The sequence below is a fragment of the Caretta caretta genome, chromosome 8 (genome assembly GCF_965140235.1).
Source record: "Caretta caretta isolate rCarCar2 chromosome 8, rCarCar1.hap1, whole genome shotgun sequence".
Taxonomy (NCBI): domain Eukaryota; kingdom Metazoa; phylum Chordata; order Testudines; family Cheloniidae; genus Caretta; species Caretta caretta.
This window is the reverse complement of record NC_134213.1, coordinates 84,453,073-84,478,035: the sequence shown is the minus strand read 5'-3', so window position 1 is coordinate 84,478,035 and position 24,963 is coordinate 84,453,073. Positions and strand designations below refer to the sequence as shown.

Below are 24,963 nucleotides of genomic sequence, written 5' to 3'. Positions count from 1 at the left end.
GAGAGGAAATCTGCCATACACACGCCAACTCTACAGAGTTCCGTGAATGAAAGAGATTTACTTAACCTCTATGCAATGTTAGGGTATAAATGTCACTACAGAATCGTAGAAATGTAGGGCTGGAAGAGTGGTCATGTAGTCTAGCCAACTACACTGAGGCAGGATCAAATATACCTAGGCCAATGCTGACAGGTGTTTTTTCCAACCCGTTCTTAAAAACCTCCAATGATGGAGATTCCACAACCTCCTTTGGAATCCTATTCCAATGCTTAGTTAGATATTTTATCTTAATATCTAACCTAAATCCAGGGGTGAAAGTAACACAGAAGACTTATTGGTACGGGGGCCCAGCTCCAGGTCCCTGGAAGGGGTGCGGCCTCGGGCAGAAGGGGCGGGGCTGGGGGTTAGCCTCCCCCAGCCAGCCCATCTGCGCTGCCTGGCCTGGGTTGCCCGGGGCTCTAGCAGTGATTTTAAAAGGGCCTGGGGCTCTGGCTGCTGCCGTGGTAGCAGCAGTGGTGGCCGGGAGCCCCAGGCCCTTTTAAATTGCCGGGCTGCCCCTTTTACATCCTCCCCCCCACCGTCGGTGGCTCTGCCAGTAGGATCCCTACCGTCAGGGCCACCAACAGTGGGGGAAGGGGCAGTGATGTTAAAGTGCTGCCGCAGCAGCGCTTTAACGTCAGCTGCATTTGGGCTGGTACCGGTGGCTATTTCTTACCGGTATGCCGTACCGACCCATACCGGCCCACATTCACCCCTGCCTCAATCTCCCTTGCTGCAGATTAAGCCAATTACTTCTTGTCGTACCTTCAGTGGACATGGAGAACAACTGATCACGGTCCAGCTGTGCTGCTACCTAGCCAGTTATTCCCCGGTTTGTATTTGTGCATTTGCTTTTTCCTTCCTGAGTGTAGTACTCTGCACTCGTCTTCACTGAATTTCATGTTATTGATTTCAGACCAATTCTCCAATTTCTCAAGGTCGTTTTGAATTCTAATGCTGTCCTCCAAAATGCATGAAACCCCTTCTAGTTGCTGTCATCCACAAATTTTCTATGCTTACACTCTACTCCATTATGCAAGTCATTAATGAAGGACTTGTGCCCAGTAATTACAAGGACAAGCTAATGGCTAATTGTCAGGAATGGCTCACCATACCAATAAAATACAAAGGCTAAGAGTAGGGAAAGCATTCTACCATTTTTGTTTGCAAGCACATGTAGAAATTAGTTAAATAAGTGCATGTATCCTCAGAAGCATCTTTAACATAATATCTGATATTAAAATTATGTGTATTTAATTAAAAATTAAACTTATTTGGTTTTCCAGCTCATATGGCTCAATTATGAAGAGTTAGCATTCTTTGGGCTTAAATCTTTTCTTCACTTAATCAAGAAATTACAAAATGCTACAGTATGAGCATTAACTACAATGTCTGCTCTTGCATAGACTTTTTATGTTAAAATATCCCATTGATAGTGAATTCTAGTTAAACTTCTGATGTATTTCCTCCTACTAACTTCAACACATTTCTTCTTGCCACTTTGGCTAATCCAAAAGCTTGATTCACTAAACTTCACATGCTCCCTTTTTGCTAGGACAAAATATAGTTGAGCCAAACAATCCCTATTAATGCTAATATTCCTGAACATAGGAATAGTTTAGAGATTATAGTATCTTCCAGTTATGTTTCCACCATCAGCTTGTTTGTGCCGCGCAGCTACAATGTTCCCAAAGTAGTACTATGTAGAATTATATCAAAAACACAGTGCATCTCAGCTAGTCAGAATGCCTGTAGGAAATGGGCATCTTCAGAGTACCCATAGAATCATAGAATATCAGGGTTGGAGGGAACCTCAGGAGGTCATCTAGTCCAACCCCCTGCTCAAAGCAGGCCAATCCCCAACTAAATCATCCCAGTCAGGGCTTTGTCAAGCCTGACCTTAGAAATATCTAAGGAAGGAGATTCCACCACCTCCCTAGGTAACGCATTCCATTGTTTCACCACCCTCCTAGTGAAAAAGTTTTTTTCCTAATATCCAACCTAAACCTCCCCCACTGCAACTTGAGACCATTACTCTTTGTTCTGTCATCTGCTACCACTGAGAACAGTCTAGACCCATCCTCTTTGGAACCCCCTTTCAGGTAGTTGAAAGCAGCTATCAAATCCCCCCTCATTCTTCTCTTCCGCAGACTAAACAATCCCAGTTCCCTCAGCCTCTCCTCATAAGTCATGTGTTCCAGTCCCCTAATTATTTTTGTTGCCCTCCGCTGGACTCTTTCCAGTTTTTCCACATCCTTCTTGTAGTGTGGGGCCCAAAACTGGACACAGTACTCCAGATGAGGCCTCACCAGTGTCAAATAGAGGGGAACGACCACGTCCCTCGATCTGCTGGCAATGCCCCTGCTTATACATCCCAAAATGCCATTGGCCTTCTTGGCAACAAGGGCAGACTATTGACTCATATCCAGCTTCTCGTCCACTGTAACCCCTAGGTCCTTTTCTGCAGAACTGCTGCCGAGCCATTCGGTCCCTAGTCTGTAGCGGTGCATTGGATTCTTCTGTCGTAAGTGCAGGACTCTGCACTTGTCCTTGTTGAACCTCATCAGATTTCTTTTGGCCCAATCCTCCAATTTGTCTAGGTCCCTCTGTATCCTATCCCTACCCTCCAGCGTATCTACCTCTCCTCCCAGTTTAGTGTCATCTGCAAACTTGCTGAGGGTGCAATCCACACCATCCTCCAGATCATTTATGAAGATATTGAACAAAAATGGCCTGAGGACCGACCCTTGGGGCACTCCACTTGATACCGGCTGCCAACTAGACATGGAGCCATTGATCACTACCCGTTGAGCCCGACAATCTAGCCAACTTTCTATCCACCTTATAGTCCGTTCATCCAGCCCATACTACTTTAACTTGCTGGCAAGAATACTGTGGGAGACAGTGTCAAAATCTTTGCTAAAGTCAAGGAACAACATGTCCACAGCTTTCCCCTCATCCACAGAGCCAGTTATCTCGTCATAGAAGGCAATTAGATTAGTCAGGCATGACTTGCCCTTGGTGAATCCATGCTGACTGTTCCTGATCACTTTCCTCTCCTCTAAGTGCTTCAGAATTGATTCCTTGAGGACCTGCTCCATGATTTTTCCAGGGACTGAGGTGAGGCTGACTGGCCTGTAGTTCCTAAGATCCTCCTTCTTCCCTTTTTCCAAGATGGGCACTACATTAGCCTTTTTCCAGTCATCTGGGACTGCCCTGGATCACCATGAGTTTTCAAAGATAATGGCCAATGGCTCTGCAATCACATCCACCAACTCCTTTAGCACTCTCGGATGCAGTGCATCCGGCCCCATGGACTTGTACTCGTCCAGCTTTTCTAAATAGTCCCGAACCACTTCTTTCTCCACAGAGGGCTGGTCACCTCCTCCCCATGCTGTGCTGCCCAGTGCAGTAGTCTGGGAGGTGACCTTGTTCGTGAAGACAGAGGCAAAAAAAGCATTGAGTACATTAGCTTTTTCCACATCCTCTGTCACTAGGTTGCCTCCCTCATTCAGTAAGGGGCCCACACTTCCCTTGACTTTCTTCTTGTTGCTAACATACCTGAAGAAACCCTTCTTCTTACTCTTAACATCTCTTGCTAGCTGCAACTCCAGGTGTGATTTGGCCTTCCTGGTTTCACTCCTGCATTCTCGAGCAATATTTTTATACTCTTCCCTGGTCATTTGTCCAATCTTCCACTTCTTGTAAGCTTCTTTTTTGTGTTCAAGATCAGCAAGGATTTCACTGTGAAGCCAAGCTGGTCGCCTGCCATATTTACTATTCTTTCTACACATTGGGATGGTTTGTCCCTGTAACCTCAATAAGGATTCTTTAAAATACAGCCAGCTCTCCTGGACTCCTTTCCCCCTCATGTTATTCTCCCAGGAGATCCTGCCCATCAGTTCCCTGAGGGAGTCAAAGTCTGCTTTTCTGAAGTCCAGGGTCCGTATTCTGCTGCTCCCCTTTCTTCCCTGTGTCAGGATCCTGAACTCGACCATCTCATGGTCACTTCCTCCCAGGTTCCCATCCACTTTAGCTTCCCCTACTAATTCTTCCCGGTTTGTGAGCAGCAGGTCAAGAAGAGCTCTGCCCCTAGTTGGTTCCTCCAGCACTTGCACCAGGAAATTGTCCCCTACAGTTTCCAAAAACTTCCTGGATTGTCTGTGCACCGCTGTATTGCTCTCCCAGCAGATATCAGGGTGATTGAAGTCTCCCATGAGAACCAGGGCCTGCGATCTAGTAACTTCCGTGAGTTGCCGGAAGAAAGCCTCGTCCACCTCATCCCCCTGGTCCGGTGGTCTATAGCAGACTCCCGCCACGACATCACCCTTGTTGCTCACACTTCTAAACTTAATCCAGAGACACTCAGGTTTTTCAGCTCTGAGCAGTCATACTGCTGCTCCCTTACATACAGTGCAACTCTCCCACCTTTTCTGCCCTGCCTGTCCTTCCTGAACAGTTTATATCCATCCATGACAGTACTCCAGTCATGTGAGTTATCCCACCAAGTCTCTGTTATTCCAATCACATCATAATTCCTTGACTGTGCCAGGACTTCCAGTTCTCCCTGCTTGTTTCCCAGGCTTCTTGCATTTGCGTATAGGCACTTGAGATAACTCGCAGATCGTCCCTCTTTCTCAATATGAGGCAGGAGCCCTGCCCTCTCGCTTGCTCCTGCTCGTGCTTCCTCCCGGTATCCCACTTCCCCACTTACCTCAGGGCTTTGGTCTCCTTACCCAGTGGCTATTATTTCTGTATCACTTCAGATCTACAAATCATGGGGAAGAGAGACAATCCTCCAAACAATAATCTCTAGTCATGCTAGCCCTCCCTGCATGGCATCCATATTTACACCTTAAAGCCCAGAGGAACAGATGACTCTTCAAATTAGAACTGAAGCGCAATTTTATTTTCTTGGTCTACAAAACCTCCATATGACTATGCAGAAATGTCTCAGCTCCCTCTGTAGATACTGGATTAATTAGAATAATAAACTGGCTTCTAGTTTTTCTAATTTTGGTAATACTGAGGCTCGTGTCACCATGGTATCTGAGCAGCAAAAGTGCTCAGCACCCAATAGCAGCCATGACCACTTGGTGTAATTCCATTAATTAAAATGATTTTATTACGGATATAAACTAGTATGGTGTCAAAATCAGACTCTGAATACTCGGAGTCACAGTTTTCCTTAGAGCCACTTGCCTATGTCCAAAATAAAGCATGTATTTCTCCGCTTTAACTCCTCCTCGTGACTGAACATCTCACATCCTAACCCAGGTAGCTTTTCTCACAGGAAGGCCTTGGATTCTTGCCCAGTTTTGATTCTCCCATTTCCTATTTCATGAGTGTTGCCAACTTGATTTGTGATATTACTGCTTATTCTTAAAATTCCAGCTCCTCGAATCATGGGATTACATGAGAATCTCAGCTGCCGTTTTAAATGAAAATAAGTTTCTAGACCTCCTGGTCATGGAGAAAAGCTTGAAAACATGAACCAAAAAGCAAATAAAAAGAACCCCAAATTTGTTCATGATTTTTTTTTGGAGATTTGTTCATTATTTTTGAATGCTTGAGGCTGTCAGTACTGCTGATTTAATTCTGGTTTGTCCTTTCTTTGAGCCTCAAGAAATAAGTAACCTAAAAGCAGGCATTCCACTTTCCTTTAGATTGGCAAATATTGGAAAGTTCTTTAAATTCCAAACGTATTTTGGAAAATGCTGAGGTGAAAGCAATTTACTTAGTATTAACCTGTCAGCTTGAAATCCAGCGAGTCACCTACAGGAGCAGCATGCTCATGCATGTTAAGTATCTTCAGCTCCAGTGACACCATAATGCGATGGCTCTGATTGGTGAGTTGAACTCAAATAGCCTATGAAGAAGAAACTGCAGCTTTACCTTCTCATCCAGTCCCTGAGGTGACAGTAGGTCTTTCCTTCCCAGGAAAACCACAGTTTAGAATTACAATATTTTCCAGTTAATTTCAATTACTCTTATTCCATTTTCATTCACTCATATATCACTCTTTCCTTCTGAGTTCAGCAGGTTTTTTTTAATCTCAGCAGGAGTAAATCCATCCAAAGTTTGACTAGAATTTATTAACAGGTAGATATATCAATAATGAAATGAAATGTAGGGTAGATATTGCAATTAATAGATATGTTAATGAAGAGTGTAGAGTTTAATTCCATGTTAAAATAAAAGGATTATGTTGTAAAGAATAAGTATTTTTAATTGTGTTGTGTGAGCCAGATAATATGGATTAATTTGAGGAGGTTAAATGTCAATCAAATATATATAATGTTCTTTTAAAGATACCTCTGAGAACATGTACATTCATTTCTACATGTGCTTTGCAAACCGGAAGATTGGAAGCCTTTTGTTTTTCTTAATTTATAGAGAACCATTTTGTATGAATTAGGTTAACCTGTTAATTCCCAAACACAGTTTTCCCAGGGAGGAGTCCATGCTCCCTCCACAATGCTGGAGGGAAACAGGTTTTGTGCAGAGAACACTGTAGGAACTTGTATAGGATGAGAATTCAGTTCTCCCCATGAGCAGGCTCAGGGCAGCACTACAGGTGCTCTAGGTCTGTTACTCAAACCCTTGAATGGGAATAGTGGCTGCAACCCTTATACAGCCCCATGCTGGTATTTATGGCCACTAGTTGTGTTCTCTGTGCTGGGATTTGCAGAGCAGAACAATTACAAGTCCACTATATCACAGATATTTTATGACCATCCACTGACGGGTGAATTTCAATCTCAATGACAAAAGGCAAGTACTTAGTAAAAGGGGAGGGATGGTGAAAATTTTGTTCTTCAGAACAACAGAAGCTCTCTTGAATTCAGCCATGCTGTTATTTATCTATGATGAAAGTGACTCCTCCTGCAGTTGGTGCATTTTGGTTCATTCCAACAGCTACACACCCACCACTACCCACATCGTGTTATGAGACAGATTCTCTACTCTGCAAAACAAATCTATCTTTTCCTATCTCATGCATCACCCCTAAAATAAATCCATTGCCCAGAAAGTAAATCTACCTCTTCCCTCTCAAAAATCTATATATCTTCCTCCTCTTGCCTGCTCCTCTCCTGTTTTTCCCCATTCCTAAAACTCCATCTCAAATAGCTCACTACCCCCCACAAATTCAACTGTTTATCTCCTCTTGGCCCTACCATTTTATCCTTTGTCCCTGGCTGCTCAAGCCCCAAAATACCATTTCCTAATGGACTAATACTTGACTAAAGGCATAAGAGCCCTGCCTAGCTGGACAAAGCCTAGCTGGACAGAACAGTAAACTTGGTCTGCATGATCAGTAACCCTTGCTCCCTAACACACTGCCTGTGTGTTCTCGTTACCCGCCTTGAGGTGCCTGCTGCCCAGGAGTGAGAGTTACACTGAGGGAAGAGCAAAAGGCAGAGCTGCTGACTATATGTTTGGGATACTGATCTGCAGGGAGAAAGGCCAACTAGCAGGTAATGCTGTTGGCACTTGTTACTGAGCCCCTGCTGGCTGCTTCAGAGTCATAAGTAACAGAGCTCCCAGTCAGTGTATCCAGGATGATATTTATATGCACACAGAGAGCCAGCACATGGTTTATATACCATTTAAATCCCACTTAAGTTCCCTCCGCACAGGCATGAATTTCATGCTCAGATCACATGTATCTGAGAGAGAAGAGACCCTCCAGCTGGTGTGAAGATCTAACCCACTAGGCAATTGCCCCACCTCTCAGTCTAGGCCTAATCAGAATAAATACCTATATGAATGTTTGAGAAACAATTGTGTTACCCATGTAGCACCTATGTTATGAAAGACTGAAGTAAATTAGCAGCATACCCCCTTCCAGCAGCATGCATCATTTGGCATAATTGGAAACACATTTTTGTTTTCCTAAAACAAAAAAGAAAAATTATGCAAATAGTCTAATAACCCGGCAGAGATGGGATTATACACAGCAGATCAGTAATTATCATGGGGAGTAACAGTACAATGGACATAAAGTAACTTTATAGTAACCTTTATTAGTATAATTAGAATTAAATGCACTATTGATCTAATGATGAGTGTGCATGAACTATCAATTAAGTTTTCTCATGAGTATCCAGTAGAATGTACCAGGAATTAAGAAATGAAGCAAATTAGTGAGATATATATATTTTTGGTCTATGAGGAAAAAAGAGTTTAATCATCTAATTTTCTAACTAGCAACTATTGCAATCTGACTAATAAGAGGAGACATGAAAAGTACCCCTAGAGATTATAAAGCCTCTCTGTCATTTACGCTGGCTTTATTCCAGTAATACCATTGACTTCAATAGATTTACTCCCAATTTACACTGGTCTAAGTAGGAGGAGACTTGTACTGAAAAAAGAATTGGATTTGCTCACCAGAAAAAATTATTATAAAAGATAAGAGGACTGGCACCATTCTGCACCCACCTGTTGTATTTAGAGTTGAAGCTGTATGTTCTTTGCCTAGTTTAAAACTCAACAAGCAAGTCACCCATAGTAGAATACCTAATGCCTACACATGGCCAGATTTTCTCCTCTGCTGAGCTCCACTCAGTGGGGGTTGGGGATGCAATTCCCAGCTCCCTGACCATGAGCACCAGTCTATGCCAGTAAGATTTAGAAGAACGCCTGATTGTTCTAATTTGCACCACTGGCATGGGGCCTCCAATGGATTCTACATCAATGGAGGAAAGGTGTAGTGGAATTCTACCCTACAACAGCCACATCCCATCTCAACATGCCTCACCTTTCCTAGACACTTCACCTACACCAGGGACAGGAGCAGCTGGCACAGGAACCACCTCTACCAGCTTTATGCTAGTGGGAGCTCCCCTATAGCAGGGGAACTCCCTGCTGGACATATATGGCCAGAACGTGGCCCTCTGGTGCAGTGCAAAGGGATTGGATCTCAAGTAAAGAAAATGGCCTATAGGTTTTAGATTTGGGTAATATTTATGAGAAAATTACTATGAACATAGGCAATCTCTTCTCGTTCCTACCATCTACCAAAGGAAAATACATGCAAATTCTCACAGTTTCATCCTTTAACAATTCCTTCCACCCTTGAGTTCAGAGAATACAAGCATTGTGATTCTAGTTACTCCCTGCCTGATCCAGCACCCATTCAGATCAATGGAGTCTTTCCACTGACTTTAAAAGGCTTTGGATCAGGCCTCAGATGAGTAATATGCCTTTCCCTGTACCCTTCCGAACCTGCATAAGAGAAAGCATGGAATACAAATATATGACATATACGAAAACTGTACAGGTAGTATGTGTTTTACATATTGGTCTTAACAGTTCATGTACTGAGTCACGTATGAATTAGTATGGCCCCTTTCATATGCTACAGTTCATATACGTGTGTAACATAGAAATAATCATAGAAATGTAGGACTGGAAGAACCTTGATAGGTCATCTAGTCCAGTCCTCTGCACTCAGGCAGGACTAAGTATTATCTAGACAATTCCTGACAGGCGTTTGTCTCACCTGTATTTAAAAACCTCCAATGATGGAGATTCCACAACCTCCCTAGGTAATTTGTTCCAGTGCTTAATTACTCTTACATTAGTTATCTGTGTACATAAAATATGTATGTCCTTTTTATATGGATGGTCCTTAATTTTAAGAACAAATGTAGAAAGGATAATTTGCAAGCACCGAATCAGTCTGGATCTTTACTACCTCGGTGCACAGTCTAGGCACGTATCATGGAGCATAAATCCACTGGAAGCATAAGGCTTTGCAAACATAACAGCATTTGTTCAACTCTGGAAATACTTCAAGAGGTTAATTCTTCGCGTCCTCCTTGTAATAAATTAAACCTCCCCCTCCCCCCCGCATTTTGCATAAGTTTTTGCATAAGTTTTTAAATACATTTTCTTCAGTCTTTTAAGTTTTTCTTTTTACGGTGCCAGCTGCTTTGGGAGCCAAGACACTTTGTATATTTTTTTCAGCTTCATGGGAGAGAGGTGCAGGATGTTGATAAATTGGAGAGGGTTCAGAGAAGAGCCATGAGAATGATTAAAGGATTAGAAAACATGCCTCAGCAATAGACTCAAGGAGCACAGTCTATTTAGCTTAACAAAAGAGAAGATGAAGGGGTGACTTGATTACATATTACCTACACGTGGAACAAATGTTTAATAATGGGCTCTTCAATCTAGCAGAGAAAAATGTAACACACTCAAACGGTTGGAAGCTGAAACTAAACTAGAAATAAGGTGTGAATTTTTAACAGTGAGACCAATTAACCAGTGGAACAATATACCAAGAGTCATGTTGGATTCCCTCACTGACATTTTTTAAATCAAGTCTGGATGTTTTTCTGAAAGATATGCCCTAGGAATTATTTTAGGGAAGTTCTATGGCTTGTGCTATACAGGAGATCAGACTAGATGATCACAGTGGTCCCCTTCTGGCCTCAGGATCTATGAATCTATTAAAATAGGAAACAGAAAACGTATTTAGTCTTTTCAGCCATAGTTCCCTTCTGGGATTTCCTTTGTATTCCTCAGAGGAATGGAGAGTGGGGCTTATCTCCCTATGGGTATGTCTACACTACGGAATAAGGTCGAATTTATAGAAGTCGGTTTTTTAGAAATCGGTTTTATAAATTCGAGTGTGTGTGTCCCCACAGAAAATGCTCTAAGTGCATTAAGTGCATTAACTCGGCGGAGCGCTTCCACAGTACCGAGGCAAGCGTCGACTTCCGGAGCGTTGCACTGTGGGTAGCTATCCCACAGTTCCCGCAGTCTCCGCTGCCCATTGGAATTCTGGGTTGAGATCCCAATGCCTGATGGGGCTAAAACATTGTCGCGGGTGGTTCTGGGTACATATCGTCAGCCTCCCGTTCCCTCCCTCCCCCCGTGAAAGCAAGGGCAGACAATCATTTCGCGCCTTTTTTCCTGAGTTACCTGTGCAGACGCCATACCATGGCAAGCATGGAGCCCGCTCAGGTAACCGTCACCCTATGTCTCCTGGGTGCTGGCAGACGCGGTACGGCATTGCTACACAGTAGCAGCAACCCCTTGCCTTGTGGCAGCAGACGGTACAGTACGACTGGTAGCCGTCATCGTCATGTCTGAGGTGCTCCTGGTCGCCTCTGTGAGGTCGATCAGGAGCGCCTGGGCAGACATGGGCACAGGGACTAAATTTGGAGTGACTTGACCAGGTCATTCTCTTTAGTCCTGCAGTCAGTCCTATTGAACCGTCTTATGGTGAGCGGGCAGGCGATACGGACTGCTAGCAGTCGTGCTGTACCATCTTCTGCCGAGCAGTCATGAGATGTGGATGGCATGCAGTCCGTCTGCTGCCAGCCAAAGATGTAAAAGATAGATGGAGTGGGTCAAAACAAGAAATAGACCAGATTTGTTTTGTACTCATTTGCTTCCCCCCCCTCCCCTGTCTAGGGGACTCATTCTTCTAGATCACACTGCAGTCAAGGTGCAGCGAGGTAAATCTAGCCATGTATCAATCAGAGGCCAGGCTAACCTTCTTGCTCCAATAAGGACAATAACTTAGGTGCACCATTTCTTATTGGAACCCTCTGTGAAGTCCTGCCTGAAATACTCCTTGATGTAAAGCCACCCCCTTTGTTGATTTTAGCTCCCTGAAGCCAACCCTGTAAGCGCCCCTCCCAGCGTCAGAGCAATGGCAAACAATCGGGCATCTGAGAGTGCTGTCCAGAGCAGTCACAATGGAGCGCTCTGATGGGGCTAAAACATTGTCGCGGGTGGTTCTGGGTACGTGTCGTCAGGCCCCCGTTCCCTCCCTCCCTCCGTGAAAGCAAGGGCAGACAATCATTTCGCACCTTTTTTCCTGAGTTACCTGTGCAGACGCCATACCACAGCAAGCATGGAGCCCGCTCAGGTAACCGTCACCCTATGTCTCCTGGGTGCTGGCAGACGCGGTACGGCTTTGCTGCACAGTAGCAGCAACCCCTTGCCTTCTGGCAGCAGACGGTGCAATACGATTGGTAGTCGTCCTCATCGTGTCCGAGGTGCTCCTGGCCGCGTCGGCTGGGAGCGCCTGGGCAGACATGGGCGCAGGGACTAAATTTGGAGTGACTTGACCAGGTCATTCTCTTTAGTCCTGCAGTCAGTCCTATTGAACCGTCTTATGGTGAGCAGGCAGGCGATACGGACTGCTAGCAGTCGTACTGTACCATCTTCTGCCAGGCAGGCAAGAGATGAGGATTGCTAGCAGTCGTATTGCACCATCTTCTGCCAGGCAGGCAAGAGATGGGGATGGCTAGCAGGCGTACTGTACCATCTTCTGCCGAGCAGCCATGAGATGTGGATGGCATGCAGTCCTTCTGCACCGTCTGCTGCCAGCCAAAGATGTAAAAGATAGATGGAGTGGGTCAAAACAAGAAATAGACCAGATTTGTTTTGTACTCATTTGCCTCCTCCCCTGTCTAGGGGACTCATTCCTCTAGGTCACACTGCAGTCACTCACAGAGAAGGTGCAGCGAGGTAAATCTAGCCATGTATCAATCAGAGGCCAGGCTAACCTCCTTGTTCCAATAACAACGATAACTTAGGTGCACCATTTCTTATTGGAACCCTCTGTGCAGTCCTGCCTGAAATACTCCTTGATGTACAGGCACCCCCTTTGTTGATTTTAGCTTCCTGAAGCCAACCCTGTAAGCCGTGTCGTCAGTCGCCCCTCCCTCCGTCAGAGCAACGGCAGACAATCGTTCCGCGCCTTTTTTCTGTGCGGACGCCATACCACGGCAAGCATGGAGCCCGCTCAGCTCACTTTGGCAATTAGGAGCACATTAACCACCACACGCATTATTCAGCAGTATATGCAGCACCAGAACATGGCAACGCGATACCGGGCGAGGAGGCGACGTCAGCGCGGTCCCGTGAGTGATCAGGACATGGACACAGATTTCTCTGAAAGCATGGGCCCTGACAATGCATGCATCATGGTGCTAATGGGGCAGGTTCATGCTGTGGAACGCCGATTCTGGGCTCGGGAAACAAGCACAGACTGGTGGGACCGCATAGTGTTGCAGGTCTGGGACGATTCCCAGTGGCTACGAAACTTTCGCATGCGTAAGGGCACTTTCATGGAACTTTGTGACTTGCTTTCCCCTATCCTGAAGCGCATGAATACCAAGATGAGAGCAGCCCTCACAGTTGAGAAGCGAGTGGCGATAGCCCTGTGGAAGCTTGCAACGCCAGACAGCTACCGGTCAGTTGGGAATCAATTTGGAGTGGGCAAATCTACTGTGGGGGCTGCTGTGATGCAAGTAGCCCACGCAATCAAAGATCTGCTGATATCAAGGGTAGTGACCCTGGGAAATGTGCAGGTCATAGTGGATGGCTTTGCTGCAATGGGATTCCCTAACCGTGGTGGGGCTATAGATGGAACCCATATCCCTATCTTGGCACCAGAGCACCAAGCCGCCGAGTACATAAACCGCAAGGGGTACTTTTCGATAGTGCTGCAAGCTCTGGTGGATCACAAGGGACGTTTCACCAACATCAACGTGGGATGGCCGGGAAAGGTGCATGATGCTCGCATCTTCAGGAACTCTGGTCTGTTTCAAAAGCTGCAGGAAGGGACTTTATTCCCAGACCAGAAAATAACTGTTGGGGATGTTGAAATGCCTATATGTATCCTTGGGGACCCAGCCTACCCCTTAATGCCATGGCTCATGAAGCCGTACACAGGCAGCCTGGACAGTGGTCAGGAGCTGTTCAACTACAGGCTGAGCAAGTGCAGAATGGTGGTAGAATGTGCATTTGGACGTTTAAAGGCGCGCTGGCGCAGTTTATTGACTCGCTTAGACCTCAGCGAAACCAATATTCCCACTGTTATTACTGCTTGCTGTGTGCTCCACAATATCTGTGAGAGTAAGGGGGAGACGTTTATGGCGGGGTGGGAGGTTGAGGCAAATCGCCTGGCTGCTGGTTACGCGCAGCCAGACACCAGGGCGGTTAGAAGAGCACAGGAGGGCGCGGTACGCATCAGAGAAGCTTTGAAAAACAGTTTTATGACTGGCCAGGCTACGGTGTGAAAGTTCTGTTTGTTTCTCCTTGATGAACCCCCCCACCCCTTGGTTCACTCTACTTCCCTGTAAGCTAACCACCCTCCCCTCCTCCCTTTAATCATTGCTTGCAGAGCCAATAAAGTCATTGCTGCTTCACAGTCATGCATTCGTTATTCATTCATCACACAAATAGGGGGATGACTACCAAGGTATCCCAGGAGGGGTGGTGGAGGAGGGAAGGAAAATGCCACACAGCACTTTAAGCACAGCACTTTAAAAGTTTACAACTTTAAAATTTATTGAATGACAGCCTTCTTTTTTTTGGGCAATCCTCTGTGGGGGAGTGGCTGGTTGGCCGGAGGCCTCCCCACCGCGTTCTTGGGCGTCTGGGTGTGGAGGCTATGGAACTTGGGGAGGAGGGCGGTTGGTTACAGAGGGGCTGCAGTGGCAGTCTGTGCTCCAGCTGCCTTTGCTGCAGCTCAACCATACACTGGAGCATACTGGTTTGGTCCTGCAGCAGCCTCAGCATTGAATCCTGCCTCCTCTCATCACGCTGCCGCCACCTTTGAGCTTCAGCCCTGTCTTCAGCCCGCCACTTACTCTCTTCAGCCCGCCACTTACTCTCTTCAGCCCTCCATCTCTCCTCCCGGTCATTTTGTGCTTTCCTGCACTCTGACATTATTTGCCTCCACGCATTCGTCTGTGCTCTGTCAGTGTGGGAGGACAGCATGAGCTCGGAGAACATTTCATCGCGAGTGCGTTTTTTTTTCTTTCTAAGCTTCACTAGCCTCTGGGAAGGAGAAGATCCTGTGATCATTGAAACACATGCAGCTGGTGGAGAAAAAAAAAGGGACAGCGGTATTTAAAAAGACACATTTTATAAAACAGTGGCTACACTCTTTCAGGGTAAACCTTGCTGTTAACATTACATACATAGCACATGTGCTTTCGTTACAAGGTCGCATTTTGCCTCCTCCCACCGCGTGATTTTGGTTGAATGCCAGCAAACATACACTGCAATGCTTTGTTCTACAGTGATTCCCCAGTACGTGTTGCTGGCCTGGAGTGGTAAAGTGTCCTACCATGAAGGACGAAATAAGGCTGCCCTCCCCAGAAACCTTTTGCAAAGGCAGAACCGCAAATGCCAGGGCAAAGTAATCCTTTCACATGCTTGCTTTTAAACCATGTATAGCATTTTAAAAGGTACACTCACCAGAGGTCCCTTCTCCGCCTGCTGAGTCCAGGAGGCAGCCTTGGGTGGGTTCGGGGGGTACTGGCTCCAGGTCTAGGGTGAGAAACAGTTCCTGGCTGTCGGGAAAACCGGTTTCTCCGCTTGCTTGCTGTGAGCTATCTACAACCTCCTCATCATCATCTTCTTCGTCCCCAAAACCTACTTCTGTATTGCCTCCATCTCCATTGAAGGAGTCAAACAACACGGCTGGGGTAGTGGTGGCTGAACCCCCTAAAATGGCATGCAGCTCATCATAGAAGCGGCATGTTTGGGGCTCTGACCCAGAGCGGCTGTTCGCCTCTCTGGTTTTCTGGTAGGCTTGCCTCAGCTCCTTCAGTTTCACGCGGCACTGCTTCGGGTCCCTGTTATGGCCTCTGTCCTTCATGCCCTGGGAGATTTTCAGAAAGGTTTTGGCATTTCGAAAACTGGAACGGAGTTCTGATAGCACGGATTCCTCTCCCCAAACAGCGATCAGATCCCGTACCTCCCGTTCAGTCCATGCTGGAGCTCTTTTGCGATTCTGGGACTCCATCATGGTCACCTCTGCTGATGAGCTCTGCATGGTCACCTGCAGCTTGCCACGCTGGCCAAACAGGAAATGAGATTCAAAAGTTCGCGGTTCTTTTCCTGTCTACCTGGCCAGTGCATCTGAGTTGAGAGCGCTGTCCAGAGCGGTCAGAATGGAGCACTCTGGGATAGCTCCCGGAGGCCAATACCATCGAATTGTGTCCACAGTACCCCAAATTCGAGCCGGCAACGTCGATTTAAGCGCTAATCCACTTGTCAGGGGTGGAGTAAGGAAATCGATTTTAAGAGCCCTTTAAGTCGAAATAAAGGGCTTCATTGTGTGGACGGGTGCAGGTTTAAATCGATTTAACGCTGCTAAATTCGACCTAAAGTCCTAGTGTAGACCAGGGCTATGATGGGAAATGGGGTGTGGCTCACAACCCTGGCAGTTCCCCAAGGGACACAGGACTGACCATATGAAAGCCCTCTGCCTTCCTACTGCCTCTGGGTCCCATTCCTGGGAACCAGACAGTCGGTATCTACTCACCTATGACTTTTAAAGATGGGTAGTGAGTGTAAAGCTATAAGATGACAAGAACAATGGGTTCCTGACTGTATCTGCATCCCTCCTGCTCCTTGCCTGTGCACAGATTGCTGGATCTACAGAAAGCTATCCTTGAGTCCCAAAAGAAGAGTATTAGGGGAAGCACTGGTATGGAAATGATGGATTTTTCTTTCTGTGCAGGGCTGGAGAGATCTGCATGCAGAGGATCACTTCTGCATGCTAATCCTCAGAATACAATCTGTCCCCTAGTTAGGAAATTCAAAGCAATGTACTTCTGAGTGCATCTTAAGAGCAGGCTGATTTTCAACTAAATTATAACTACTTTTGAAAAAAACTTTTGTTGCAAAAATATTTTCCATACTAATTTTTATGTAAGGGACCTATATCTATCATCAGTGAATTATTCCCACACATCTCTTTGTCCACAGCAATTTGTCACATCCCTCCTTCATATGTACATCCTTGAAGCCATAGCTGATACATACTCTTGAAGATATAGCTGTGGCTGAGGTTAAGTGGTAAACAGGAAACACAGGGCTTCATGAAGAAAAGAGATGCAGTCATCACTAATATTTGGAGCGTTTTGCACTTTTCCCATAAAAATTGTATCTGCATGTAAGAGAGATGTTATCTTTTTGTGAGCAATACACTTCTTGCATCCAAATACCAAGGCGAAATGCTAATTAACATAATTTTGTAGCACAGTTTTTCAACTGCTTTCTGATTGAACATTTGTACTCTACCGATGAGGGGTATTAATGGAGCTGTCACAAAAATTAGAATCTATTTTGTAGTCCCACCACACATGTTAACATCTATTATAACCTTGAATCACTATTTCCTTTTAAAAAACCTTTTAGAGAATAGCTGATTTGACCATAGGCTTCATGTGTTGAGAATTTTAAACTACTATTTGCACTGACATTTTCTCTGAGTGGATATGTGTTTCCAAGCATAAAAGCCAAAGCTTCAGGATAAACAGCTTTAGCTACTGGGTTTCTGGTGTTAACAGCATAAAGTTTACTACACTATTACTGTTGTTAGTAAAAAAAACATTAACAATAACAATACTTAACACTTTTATAGTGCTTTACATTTTAAAAAGCAATGTGCAAACAATTAATTCTTCCTCACAGCATTCACTGTGATGTACCCTCTTTTTATCCTCATTTTAAAACTTGGAAGAGAAAACTAAGACCCAGAATATGTCTTTCCATTGACTCTAAAGGGAGCTGGCCCCTCACAATGAGCCCAGTTTGTCTGGTTGGGCCACAGCATTTGCCAGCCCACGGCAGCTCTCCTTTGTTAGGAGAGTTGCCATCTAGTGTTTCTTATAAGCACTGACATTGACTAGTGAGCGTGGGGGGGAAGGCTGCTCACAAAAGGTGGTGCCAGGCAGAAGGTATCTTCCTGCTTTGCCCTCTAAGCCACTACACAGTCCTACCCTCTCCCTCTTTTTCTTTGGGACCTATTGGTTTCCTGGGGAATCTTTTTCTTGTTGCTTACTCTGTGTGCGGTTTTATGCTGTACATGAGGTTAGGGCAGACTATTGCAGCCACTGCACTTGAGCAGCCCTGGTGGTGGCCTCATGCAGCGGAAAGCATGGAGTTGCGGACATTGGCTAGGCCTTGGAACAGCTGCAGGCCTTGATAAACCCAGGCTATATTAGGATGCTGTGGATTGGAGTACCAAAAGAGAGGAAAAACCGGTGACAGTATGGGGAGGCTATGGCCTTCTGCCCACCTTTCTTCACTTCTGCCAGAACAGGTGGCCATCAGGAGATATGCTGTGTAAGTTAAAAGTTAGCCAAAATTTTATTTACTTGTCCAAAATACTATATTGTCTCTGTCCATACTGGCCCTCTGCTATTCTCAGCAGAAACTGGATCAGGTTTTAGGTGACTTGCATAAGGTTGGTTAGCAAGTACAAAACGGTGGCAGAGCCAGGATTAGAGCAGTGGAGGTTCTGGGTACAACTCATATGCTCACCCCACTAGGTGATACTACCTTTCCACCATACATTCTATAGCCATACAGTTCCATGACTTGGAAATACATAGGAAATACTCCAAGGGTGAGTAAATCTCATGTTGTAAATTGGGTTTGTTTACTACTATATGCCCATTAAAACCCCACAACTTCTGGTTCTTCTTCGTATCCCTGCTTAACAACCACCACCTGAATTTAACATAGCTGCTTTTACCAGAATGCTGTTGCACAGAAGTCCAACACAGAAATTAACTTTTCATAGGATGTGCTGGGAGTAATGATGTTCTTTGAAACCACTAATGTGGCAGCTGAATTCCGCTGTCACAATTAATTTGGCTTTTGATTATAGGGTGTGTGGAAGGGACAGAAGAACCTAGTTAACTACACAATTAAAATAGCTTGAAACAATATGAATTTTATTTTATTTTGTTGGAGTTGGGGTACTGTCTTGGACTTGTGGGAGGGGATTAGAGAAAGGATAGGCAGTTTTCTACCTGAGTCAGCTATGTCAAAGAGTTTTAAAATTATAAATATAAATTATTCCATAAGCTAATGGATTTCCTCTTAAAAATGACCAAAACTAATATTGCTAATTGATTTGCATTCAGAATAGCTCTTGTCACTTCAACAGAGATCACTCTGTACCAAAGAATCATTAGATTTGACTGTATTTAGTCATTCGGTTCCAATCCCCCACCTGTTAACCCCATGGCACAAAGAATGAATTAATTATCTTTAAACTTTTCTAATCATCTAGTTTAGTCCACTTAGTGCTGGTGATGCCTCAGTATCCCTTGACTTTTTTTCTTCTTTCTTACTGTTATTATAGTCCTAAAAATGTTCCTATTATCTAGTCTAAGTTTTCCCTTTTGTACTTCCTAGGTTCTGTGCTGCTGACTTGCTGCATGATGACCATAGGCTAGTGATTTGGGCTCAAATTTTGAAATGTTTACATCAATTTTGGGTGCCTCAATTTTAATTCTTTTGGTGGTGAGCTGCTGTTGCTTCCATTGACTTCAGCTAGAGCTGCAGGAGCTCAGCATCCCTGAAAAAACAGGTCAAAGATGTTTACAGTTGGACACCCAAAAATGGAAGCATGCATAACTAAAGGGCACTTTTCAAAATTTGCTTCTTGACCTCTCCACATTACCCACCTGTAAAATAATGACAGAACTTCGGTACTGAACCTCATATGGGTGTGTCAGCCTAATTCACGTGTCAGCGTAACCACTGCACAATTCTGAGATGGGAGGTGCTACCATAGATAAAGTGCTAATGACTACAGCAGCTTACTTATGAATGATTATACTAATAAACATGTTATTTTAGGTATGTAAATTATTCCCTGTCCACATCTTAATAAGTAAAATGCATGTGAATGCTTAATGAGACCCCTTTAATGTTATTAAACATTACCTTATTTAGATAGTGCAGACAAAGTCAATTTATACATAGGTAACTTGATGGGAAATAATCCATGTACCTTACACTCTTGACCATTAACTATTATATTATCATATATTTTACACACTCTATACAGCGAAGTTAAAATTTTATCAATGAATTTTAGGGACATCAGAAATAAATGTATGTGGGAATGCACACAACCCTTTTGTAATCTGTAGTCAGATGGAGATCTGCACCCAGCTTTCTTAACAGTCAGGAACATCACACACTCTGAAAGGCTAAAGAGAAAAAGATTTCTTGGTAAGATTTAAAGGGAAGCAACTTGCTTTGTTACAGAAAGAGGAGAAAGTTCAAGATAGATAGAGCAGAACAACTGGACAAGGGCTTGAATCAAGGCAGGGGTCCAGTCAATCTTGTGAAATAGCACCGCTTAAGTAGGGTTGCTGAGCATGATGCTTTGGATTCACAATCCAATGAGAATCAGTAGACTGAGGAGAATGGGTGTTTTAGGCTGGAGGGGCATATTGGGTAACATTTTCAAAAGCACCTAAGTGATTTAGGAGCCTAAGTCCCATCAACTTTCAGTAGGATTCAGAATCTAAGCCACTTACGTGCTTTTGACATTTTTCCCCATTGTATTTATCATATGGAATAAAGCAATGAACAGTGGGCTCTGAAGACTCCTGTTTCATGAGAACTTTTAGGAGCTTTTCCATGAATGGCTATCATGACTCTGCTGGTCTTACTTATTCTGTGAGCATCTCTCTCATTTGAGAAACTTCTAGTTGATAACAGAAGTAACTAGAAGTCCATGAAGAGCTTTGAAAATCATAAGGACAATTCAGAATTTGAGGAACCATTGGGTTGATATGGTCTCACTTCCAGCTGCAGCTGAATCATCTGGCTATAGAATTCTGTACTCTGTAAACTTTAGTGCATAAGGACTTAAGGAAAAGGAAAAGCTTTAGGGAAAACTGATTGCAATAGTCAAGTCAGGGTTAGGAAACATCTAGAGATGGAAATGTGCTGACATACAGACAAAAAAAAAGATGAGAAAAAAAGAACATTCTGAATCAAGAATAACTGGATGATACCATCATCATTTTACTATAAGGAAACTGAGCCATGGAAAAATAAAAGATTTTCTGAAGTTGCAGAGGAAGTTTATAGTGGATCTGGGAACAGAAATCAGGTCTCCTGTCTTCTGGCTCTGCACCATAGTAAACTCTATAGTGACTGTTGTATTTTAAATGCCATCTTATTGAGTAAATTACTTACTTTTGGAAACTACACAGGGGTTTCCTGCGGAATATGGGATACTTATATATTTTGATTTTCTTAAGATCTAAATTTTAGTTACAATGTACTGAAAACTTTTAGTAATAAAAACGTGACAAACATGTCTATATATAAAGTACCCTGCAAAGTCAACTGAGAATTACTGAGTTTGTCAAAGTCAGCAAGCTGCTCAGAACTAATATATGCAAGGATAGCATATTTAAGACTTACATGAAAAGGTTACTGTTGTTTATGGTTTATTAAAACACAGTCTTTTTGGATAATCCTCACTACAGATCTGCACTCCAGATTTGGTGGTGTTTCTGGCCTGTTCCAATCAGCGGCTGAAAGAAAGGTTATTGAAACGTGCGGAACAGCAAGGGAGACCTGATGATAACCTCAAAGCCACTCAAAGACGACTAATTAATTTCAAGCAGAATGCTGTTCCACTGGTCAAATATTTCCAGGAAAAGGGGCTAATCATCACAGTAAGTCATTTAGCCATCAATATATGAACCTGATAAATGAATGTATGGCGGTAGTTGAACTCAGGAGCTTAGACCTGGTACGTTGCATTCTCTTTGCTTTATAATAGTGAGTCTTAGTCAAATTTTGCTCTGATTATTACACTTGTGGAACTGCACTGCAGTTATTGAAGGCAAAGTTTGGCTTGTATCTTTGTAGCTGTGGAATGCAGATGTACTGTATTATCTCATGCATGAACTTTACATAATTTTTATTCACAACTCCATGTTAACACAAATATTTTTTACTTCCTATACTAAAGAGATCATATGGAAGTCAAAGGGTAGTCTGTTTAAAGAGCATATCAAAAGAATGTTTGCCATGCATGCAAGGACTGGAACAATTTTCCCAGCTCTACAATTGTGATGTCAATTAGTCATCTGTTCCATTTCCGGATTTTGGGGGTGAGAAAGTGAGGAACTAGATTTCAGATAGTCTCTCGGTAACGCAGTTATGAAATTTATGCTTTAAGGATCTAGTTGCACTTTGAGCTGTCGGTGTAACTCAAGGAGACGTACCTGCAGTAGCTCTGAGTGAGCATGTTAAAATTAGAATGGAGCCATGGCAGCACAAATGGCAGGAGAGGCTTAGTCACCATAAGTAGGTACTGTCAGAGATGTACATAAAGCAACTAGCATCTCCTGCCACTCACGCCCAGGCAGGGATACTATTTTTAGCACAGTAGCTCAATCAGAGCTAGCATGGGTATGTCTCAAGCTAGAAATTAACCCCCAGTTTAAAGTGTAGACACAACCTTAATTTGATGTAGACTGCATAACAGTGTAAACCCAAACAGAAATTATATAGCTGCTGTGGAGCATAATTTCTCTAAAGAGCATTAATGCGTTTGGAGTGAAATTCAACCCAGTGCAGACAGCAAGTGACCACTTAAGCCCCACTTCAACTCTTCACTCAGGGCAGAAATTGTTCTTAGGGCCTTGAATTTCATCCAAGGAAACAAAAACAAAAAACAATGAAGCTTTAATTACTGTTTCAAGGTTACAGTCTCATGCATTGCAAACACCTTTGGGATTCTTTGTCTTGAAAATATCAGAGAAATCATATTTGATTCTATTGATTGTGGGGCTATATCCTTAGCTGGAGTAAACCAGCATGGATCTTCTGAATTCAATGAGCAATATTAATTTACATCAGTAGAGGATTTTGCATTAGAGTGTAAGCTCTTCAGACAAGTCACATCCTGTTTATAATGTACACATACATTTATGGTGTTATATAAATGATATTTTTTAAAACTTTGGAGACCAGGAAGGTCTGGTATAAATTGGTCCTTTTTGCAAATCAGTATGAATAGTGATCTCTGCAATATGTTGGAAAAGAGAATCCATCTTTGCACACTAAACAAGTTGTATACATAAGTGCAGCCAGAAGGTTTAATTAGTGCAAGCAGGGTTATAAAGTATTGCAAATGTATTTCAGTGATTACCCCAAGCTTATCACCTGTATCACCACAAGTTAGATAGATTATGACAGCTTTAATAAGGGGATGATTAATTTATTTTTTGCTTGGTGAAATGTCAGTAGTTCTAACGGAGGAATTGAATAACAATGCAGATCCTGAGTGTGAAAACAGATGAGCTTTAAGATGAATACCTCTAATTACTATAAAAGGATACTTAAAAAAAACTTCAGGAAAAGTACAGAATAAGCAGAGAGGCTGATCTGGTTTTAGAATCTACAGCTGAGAATTCACAATACACTTGAAGGTGAACTTTATAAAATATGGACAAGCGTATCTCTCCAACTCATTTATCTTTGGTTGTATTTGACATCTTTCATAGTCCAGTTGTAAATAGTAATTCACTGCTGTAGGTAAGGAATCTAGATAGTGCAGTTAGACTAATAATTGTTCTGTGTATTTCTCTCTTAGGACTTAGTCCTGCAAACGCTAACAGGTTTAGCCAGCGCTAGCTAGTTTAGGGTGAAATCCTGGCCCCACTGATGAGCGTGGCAAGTCCCCCATTGACTTCAATGGGGTCAGGATTTCACCCTGAGTGCTTCCTGCTTTGAGTGGTCCCAGTGAAATCAATGCAAATACTCAGAGTGGTTAAATTACGAATGATGAATTATGAGCTCTGCCTGATAGTAAGTGTTTGGAAGATTGACCCTTAAGAGAAAAACTGGCATTATATAATGTATCATGTACAGTCTCCTTTGGAAAGTTCTGTAAATCATACAGATAATTTTTCCTGTCATTACAAATATGATGAAGTCTTTTTAATACTATGTGCTCATCAGATTCATGAATGTCAAAAATGTCCTTAAATTGAAAACTAGACATGGTATGACAAGGATAGTCAATTTTTTTTTGTCAAGGTCCAAATTTTTTGGTCAAGGTATAGAGCTCATAATTCATCATCATCAGACTCCAGAGAAAATAATAAAACAACAACAATGATAAGTAAATAAAAAGACTGGATTAAAAATAAAAAGATGTATCTGAGACCATTTTTTATTTCAGAAGGTGGAGAAAGCTACTAGGGGAAAGGCTGTTCTAGATTTGATTTTGACAGATAGGGAGGAACTGGTTGAGAATTTGAAAATGGAAGGCAGCTCGAGTGAAAGTGATCATGAAATGGTAGAAGGCATGGTAGGAGGGAAAACAGCACAGTAAAGATAATGGATTTCAAGAAGGCAAACTTTAGCAAACTCAGGGAGTTGGTACATAAGATCACATGGGAAGCAACTCCAAGGGGGAAACAGTTCAAGAGAGTTGACAGGTTTTCAAAGAGACATTATTAAGGGCACAAGAGCAAAAATCCCACTGCATAGGAAGGATAGGAAGTATGGCAAGAGACAACCTGGCTTAACCAGGAGATCTTCAATGAGCTGAAACTCAGAAGAGTCCTACAAAAAGTGGAAACTAGGTCAAATTAAAAAGAATGAATATAAACAATATAAACAAATATGTAGAAAAATTATAAAAGGACAAGGCACAAAATGAAATTAAACATGCTAGAGACATAAATGGTAACAAGAAAACATTTTACAAAAAAATTAGAAACAAGACGAAGACCAAGGACAGGGTTAGGGTGACCAGAGAGAAAGTATGAAAAATCGGGTCGGGGGTAATAGGAGCCCATATAAAAAAAAGCCCCAAATATCGGGACTGTCCCTATAAAATCAGGACAGCTCATCACCCTAGACAGGATAGACCCATTCCTCAATGAGGGGAGAAAAACAATAACAGAAAATGTGGAAATGGCAGAAGTGCCAAATGACGTTTTTGTTTCAGTTTTCACCAAAAGGTTAGTAGCAACTGGATGTCAAACATATTGAATGCCAGTGAAAATTAGGTAGGATCAGAGGTTAAAATAGAGAAAGAACAATTTAAAAAGTACTTAGACAAATTAGATGAATTCAAGTCACCAGGGCTTG

The 24,963-nt window shown here is 43.3% G+C and overlaps 1 protein-coding gene across 2 annotated transcripts in view; it reads left to right on the top strand.

Moving 5' to 3' along the window:
* The window catches only part of AK5 (adenylate kinase 5), a 148,868-nt gene that overhangs the window by 14,499 nt on the left and 109,406 nt on the right, over nt 1-24,963 (top strand). For both annotated transcript variants that reach the window (XM_048859822.2, XM_048859823.2), the window contains exon 6: nt 21,336-21,527. In XM_048859822.2, the coding sequence (XP_048715779.1) occupies nt 21,336-21,527 (192 nt within the window). The remainder of the gene's footprint in view (nt 1-21,335; nt 21,528-24,963) is intronic.